Raw genomic sequence first — 6,783 nt, forward strand, 5'->3', positions numbered from 1 at the left:
TAAATGTAAAGGGGCACCTGGGTGGCTCAGTCAGTTAAGTGTCTGACTTCAGCTCAGGTCATGATCTCACAGCTCATGAGTTCAAGCCCCGCATCGGGATCTGTGCTGACAGCTCAGAGCCTGGAGCCTGCTTCAGATTCTGTCTCCCTCTCTCTCTGCCTCTCTGCTGCTCACTTTCTCTCTCTCCTTCAAAATAAATAAACATCTAAAAAAAATTTAAAAAAAACTAAACGTAAAAACTAAGTTGACTTCATTAAAAGGTGCATGATGTCAACACAAAGCACAGCACAATAGCAAGAACACATGCAGAACTCATTGGCTTTACATACACTTCTTTTTTTTTTTTTTTTTTTTTTTTTTTTTTTTTTTCAACGTTTATTTATTTTTGGGACAGAGAGAGACAGAGCATGAACGGGGGAGGGACAGAGAGAGAGGGAGACACAGAATCGGAAACAGGCTCCAGGCTCTGAGCCATCAGCCCAGAGCCTGACGCGGGGCTCGAACTCACGGACCGTGAGATCGTGACCTGGCTGAAGTCGGACGCTTAACCGACTGCGCCACCCAGGCGCCCCGACATACACTTCTTTAGAAAGTCTGTATGTCACTCAACAACAAAGCTAATACATTTAAATCTCCAGCGCTCTGTCCTGATAATCTGCATTTTGTAAGAACTCTAATTCTGACAGTACATTGAACTTCTACAACCCATTGGACAATTCATAAATCTAAATAGGACATTTTTACAGTGACAAATAATTTCCTGCCTGGACCTTTCCTCACAGTACCTATATAACAAAATAAACATACTTGGGACAAATAGTGTTCATGTGCCTCTGCACCACAGAAATTATCTTCTTTTCCCTTTTCCATTTAAAAGACAAATTTATTTTATTAAGGTAGGGATATCCCTCAAAGTTACTTTTTTTCCCCCAGAACTTCCTCATGGCATTTTTTTACCTCCAGATTCCTGAGTGCTCAGGTTTAAGAAGTTAACAATGGAGTTACCGTGGTATACAACATAGCCACAACTTGATCAGTGGAGAAGGTGGTGATTGGTTACAAATATATAAACATGCAGACACAATACTAAGAACACCACAGTGGTGTGAGAGACACAGTTGGACACAGCTTTGTGTCTCCCCTCAAAGATATAGGTCCTCAGAGAATAGTAGAAGATGACCACCTATGAGACCATCAAAAAGAAAATGTTAACAGGTCAATGAACCCACTGTCGGCAGCAACAAAGAGACCAAGGGTATGATTGGGTCCATGCAGACAACTTTCAAAAATGGGTTTACATCACACGCAAATTGTCTATGACATTGGGGCCACACACACACAGCCACACTGTGAAGAGGACCTGAATGGCTGCTGGGACAAAGTCTCTAGCACATGCCACCTGAAAGAGGAAGCCATATCCCTGTCACTCTTCATGATGTCATGGTACCGGGGTTTGCAGATGGCCACATGGATGCTCAGCAAAGACTTAAGTCATGTACTTCCTCAGAGAGATGGTTTTCTTACAGCAAAAGTGCCAGGCAGCATTTTACGGGTCATGGAGGAAGAACAGCAGACTTCTAGAAGGGATAAGTCACACAGGTAGAAAACGGAAGCAGTACCCAAGGACAGGAGAGATGACCTGTTAAATGTCAAGGCCTGCTCGGGGATAACAGTTCTCAGCCCTCGGAGTCTTAAGTGGAATCCAAGTGTATATTTGACTTTAGAACATAATAGGAATTCAAGTCAATGGCAAAAAGGAAATGACATAACTATTTTTAAAACCCTGCAATTTACAAAACCAATTAAATCCATACCTCTTTAATGACCACATCTAAATAAATTCAAGAAGGAGCAAAAGCCTTAATGTAAGATACACAGCCTCAAAAATACTTAATTAAGTGCCAAAAATTTGTTGGAGAATATTTTGATATGATTGAAGTAAGGAAAGTCTTTTTAAGATATAAAAATTAAAAATAAGTATTAAATGAATAAAAACATTTCTTACAGCCAAAGGCATCCTACACAGTATACAAGTGTCAAAACCATATCACAAGTCAGAAAAAGAACAATTACGTAAACAACAGTAAGAGAGAGCATTTCCTCAGTGTTCACACTAACATCAGTATGGAGAAGATCCGCAATTATAAGAAATAGATAAAAGACATTAAGAGGATTCACAGAAAAAGAGAGAAATCATATTAAACAAAGGGAAAGATAGTCAAACCCAATGATATGAGAATGACTGCAATGCATTCAGGTTGCCTTATGCCATGAATACTTATCAGGGACTGGTTGTTGAGAAGTGGACAGAAGAATGCTCATAGACTGGGAGCAGCAGGCTGTTTGTACCCTCTCAAGGATGACAGCTGGGCAATAACTATGAATGTTGACAATTAACTATATGACCATTGATTCAAATATGTATACTAACAATTCCTCTCATACAACCTCATACTTGCCTAGATTTACCAAAAAATAACTATTACAAAATTCTCTGGGGGCAACTGAGTGGCTCAGTTGGTTAAGCGTCTGACTTTGGCTCAGGTCATGATCTCACAGATCATGGGTTTGAGTCCCGCACCGGGCACTCTGCTGACAGTTCAGAGCCTGAAGCCTGCTTCGGATTCTGTCTCTCTCTCTGACCCTCCTCTGCTCATGCTTTCTGTCTCTCTCTCAAAATAAATAAACAAAAAAATAACTCTGTGTCATAGACAAAGGTTGGTAATGACATGAACAGGAATGAATACGTTTATTTTCATATATACTTATAAGTGAGTAATATGGAGTACGAGAAAAACTAAGGGATTTATATGGACTGGTGTGGAACATCTTCAAGATGTTGTATATGATTTCACTTACGTGTAGAATTTAATCAACAAAACAAACACAAAAAACAAAAACAGACTCATAAATACAGAGAACAAACTGGTGGTTGCCAGAGCTGAGAAGGGTGGAGGGATAGGCACAATGGGTGAAGGGGATAAAAGGTACAAAGTGGCCATAATAAAATAAATAACTCACAAGAATGAACAGTACAGTACAGGGTAAGAGATGGAAGTCACACTTTTACATGGGCATTTCATAACACCAACTTTTCTTCCACTGTGTCCCAGGCTTAAGAACAAAGTGATGAGTGATGTGGGGATTAAAAACAAGAGTATCCTTGAACTTCCCCTTCACTCAAGCTAGTCTCCCCCAACCCCCTGCCCCCACACCCTTTGTGTTCCCAAATCTGTTCTTAGTGAAGAACTTTATCCCAAGGCTCTGGCTCTCTTTCCATAGCTCTCCCCCTTCCTCTGCTCCCCATTCCTGGGAAGGGCCGGCATCAGTTTGAATGCATGGGAGAGCCCAGAGTGGTACAGACCCCAGGGAAAGGCTTCACCTTCAGGGAAAGAGACCAGGGAGTACAGTGTAGTGAAGGGGGGCCCCCAGAGCCTGGAGTACCAAAATGGGGTCCTGGTGCCAGAAGAAAGGATACTGGTGCCCCTGAGAAAGGGGACCCAGCAGCCTCAGCGGTCTCTCCTTGGAAACAGTCACTGCTTGATCTGTTGCCTTTCTGGCCATGGTTGCAGAACCACACGGGGACCACATCCTGCTGTAGCCCGAGCTGCTGGGCCCTGTGGCCGCTGTGCTTCTGGCTGGGTTTCCAGCACTGCAGGAACGTGTCCTCCAGGCTGCCTCTCACTCTCTCCTCCATACTTGCTCGCCTGCTCTCTGGGGCGTGCGCAGGGTCCCTGCTTTGCAAGTCTGCTGTAGATTTCCTGGTTGTCAGCTTCCTCCACCCAATTCTGCAGCAGCGCCGCGGCGTATACACATTCTGGAAACTGAGCGGCAGAGCCTAGAAACGGCAGAGGGTCTTTTGCGGCTTGAGTATATCCCAGAGTGATCCTCTTCCGCTTCAGGAGCTTGGCGAACTGTTCCAGGTCTTTCCTCCTGGGATTCCTCGGGGTTTTGCTCCCGCTTTTCCTGGTCAGGCTTCAGGGCCCCAGGCGGGGTAGCGCACTGCTCTGGAAAGACGCCCTCAGAGTTGGCTCTCCACCTGGGCTCCCTGCTTGCGACCGGCTCCAAGGGAGGTCTCCAAGCTGCCTTGGGGCACCAGCCATACACCTACTTGAGGTCCACAGTACTCCATCCCCCAATAGAACTCACACAGTAGGAGGCACCGGGGCATCCCCCACACCCTAGCGCCCGGCCCGACACCTGGCCCAATTCCTGACCCATCAGGAGGGCCTTGGAATCTCAGTCAAGGTCCCAGGGTCAATCCAGGGGGTCTGTGCACCATCGCCTCCACACCACCCCTACCGTGTGGGTTCAACAATGCCAAGTGAAAGCCAGGCGCCCTGCCATGGGAAACAGAGGCGCCCCAAGCTTGGGGGGCCTGCAAAAATGAGGGCTCTCCATGGGAATGCTCAACACCTCCCTTCCTCCCCAAACCCACCCACTTCCATACTGTACATAATTCTTGAATCACAATGTTATACGCCTGAAACTAGTGTAATATTCTATGTCAACTATACTTCAATTACAACACTAAAAATAAATCAATAAAACTATTACAAACTTAAAAGTTGATTTATAAAAAGAAATTCTACAGTAAAGGAAATATTTACATACACAGAGAAAAACTCACATATAAACATTTAAATACACGTGCATTTGTAAAGATTATTACCTAATGAGTCTAAAGAAACTGCCTCTGGGGAAAAGGATTGGAAACTATTCGAGAGATAAATAGGAAATTTATTCTACACTTTATCTCATTTTGTAAGGTTTTCATTACTACTATTTACTACCTATTACACTTCAATTTTTCTTATGTAAACTAAAAGTATTAACCAATATTTTATATAAGGCAACCAAAAATTAATAAAGAAAAGTCTATATGGCATTAATGTTTTAAATAATATAAAAGAATGAAGTTAACTAACAGAGTCTTACTAAAAATAATACTGTCTTAGAAAAAATGTTTTTAAATTTTTTTAATTAAGAATTAGTGTAATCGTATAAATAATCCCTCACTATTCATTACCTATTATTGATTCTTTACTAGAAAGGCATTACAGATTTCTAAGTGAAGAGATCTACAAGATGTTATGGACCTTACATTCTAGCAACAAGGGAAACTGTTATTATAACACAATCATCCAGTTCTTTCTTTAATTATAATTAAGTTCTTTGAAAAAAGGGAAATCAGAATCATTTTAAGACTTCTGCATTCTTCAAAAAGGGGATCCAATGAAAAATAAGTCTCTTCATGGTGGGTTATATACTTATCTACTAAGAGATGTATTTCTCTTCCAGAGCTTCCTCATAGCATTTGTCATCTCAGAATTTCTCAGAGTGTAGATGAGGGGGTTCAGCATGGGGGTTATGACTGTATAAAACACACTCAATGATTTGTCAATAGGGAAGGTCTTAGCAGGTCTCACGTACATGAAAATACATGGCACAAAGAAGAAGACCACCACAGTGATGTGGGCACCACAGGTCTGGAGGGCTTTCCGCCTCCCTTCCGGACTAAGGTTCTTTAGAGAGTGCAAGATGACACCATAAGAGATGAGCAAGAGCACAAACACGATTGTGCAGATCAGTCCTCCGTTGGCCACCACTAACAGGCCAATGACACGGGTGTCAGTACAGACCAGTTTCAGTAAGGGGTACATGTCACACAAAAAATGATCAATGACTTTGGGACCACAGAATGGGAGTCTATAAATAGTGCTAACTTGAATGGCTGAATGCAGAAAACCTCCAACCCAGGACCCTACCAGGAGCACAACACACACCCACTGTCTCATGATAACCAAATAATGCAAGGGCTTACAGATGGCCACATAGCGGTCATAGGCCATCACCAGCAGAAGAAAGACCTCTGATCCACCAAAAAAGTGCTCTGTAAACAGCTGGGTCATACAAGATTGAAAGGATATGGTGTTTTTCCCAAACAACAAGTCTGAAATCAATCTAGGGGAAATAGTAGAGGAATAAATGACATCCATAAACGATAAGCTAGCAAGAAAAAAGTACATAGGTGAGTCCAGGGTCCTACTGACAGTTATAGTCATGACAATGAGCAAATTGCCCACCATGGTCAAAATATAGAAGTGTAAGAACATAACCAAAAGGACCTTCTGTCCCTTTGGATCCTGTGTGAGACCCAAGAGGACAAAGTAAGTGACATTGCTCCTTGTTTCCATCTAGTCTGCATAGGAGCTGACTTCTCATATTAGAAGCAGGTGATCTACAAAACAAGGGGGGGAAACTTTTAAATGCATTAGAAGATCAATCTTTTATTCATTCAAACAATTAAAAGAATGTGGAAATAGTTGTTTGTGTCACATGCTTCACCAATGTTGTGATTGCCAAGTTGAATAAGCTATGGTTTCCTATACTCAGTGATATCATACGTAATAATCACCAAGGTAATAAGTGCCATTATAAAAATAGCTGAACAGGGGTGTCTGGGTGGCTCAGTTGGCTAAGTGTCCAACTTCAGCTCAGGTCATGATCTCACGGTTTGCGGGTTTTAGCCCTGCACTGGGCTCTGTGCTGATAGCTCAGAGCCTGGACCCTGCTTCAGATTCTGTCTCTCCCTCTCTCTCTCTGCCCTTCCCCTGCTTGCGCACGCGCTCTCTCTCTCTCTCTCTCTCTCTCTCTCTCGCGCGCGCGCGCGCTCTCTCTCTCTCTCAAAAATAAACATACATTTAAAAATTAAAGAAATAAAAATAAAAATGGCTGCACAATGGGAAGATCCTGGAGTAAAAATTTATCAACCAAACAGGA

General features: G+C 42.7%; 1 protein-coding gene and 1 pseudogene across 2 annotated transcripts; both read right to left on the reverse strand.

Annotated features, from left to right (window-relative positions):
* Positions 1-2,867: 2,867 nt before the first annotated feature.
* On the reverse strand, positions 2,868-4,448 carry LOC132660673 (POU domain, class 5, transcription factor 1-like; annotated as a pseudogene).
* Positions 4,449-5,018: 570 nt separating this feature from the next.
* On the reverse strand, positions 5,019-6,218 carry LOC132662488 (olfactory receptor 4A47-like). Of its 2 annotated transcripts, XM_081790176.1 has the most exons (2): positions 5,299-6,218; positions 5,019-5,049 (listed from the first exon to the last, which is right to left on the reverse strand). In XM_081790176.1, exons 1-2 carry the CDS (start codon positions 6,195-6,197, stop codon positions 5,019-5,021), a joined length of 930 nt encoding a protein of 309 aa, XP_081646302.1. In that variant the 5' UTR covers positions 6,198-6,218. The 2 variants fall into 2 exon arrangements, with proteins under 2 accessions (XP_081646302.1, XP_060463926.3); XM_060607943.3 differs by lacking the exon at positions 5,019-5,049 and having other exon boundaries at positions 5,246-6,218.
* Between the last annotated feature and the right edge of the window lie 565 nt (positions 6,219-6,783).

This window comes from Panthera onca, chromosome D1 (assembly GCF_046562875.1).
Source record: "Panthera onca isolate mPanOnc1 chromosome D1, mPanOnc1 haplotype 2, whole genome shotgun sequence".
In the NCBI taxonomy this organism is placed as follows: Eukaryota; Metazoa; Chordata; class Mammalia; order Carnivora; family Felidae; genus Panthera; species Panthera onca.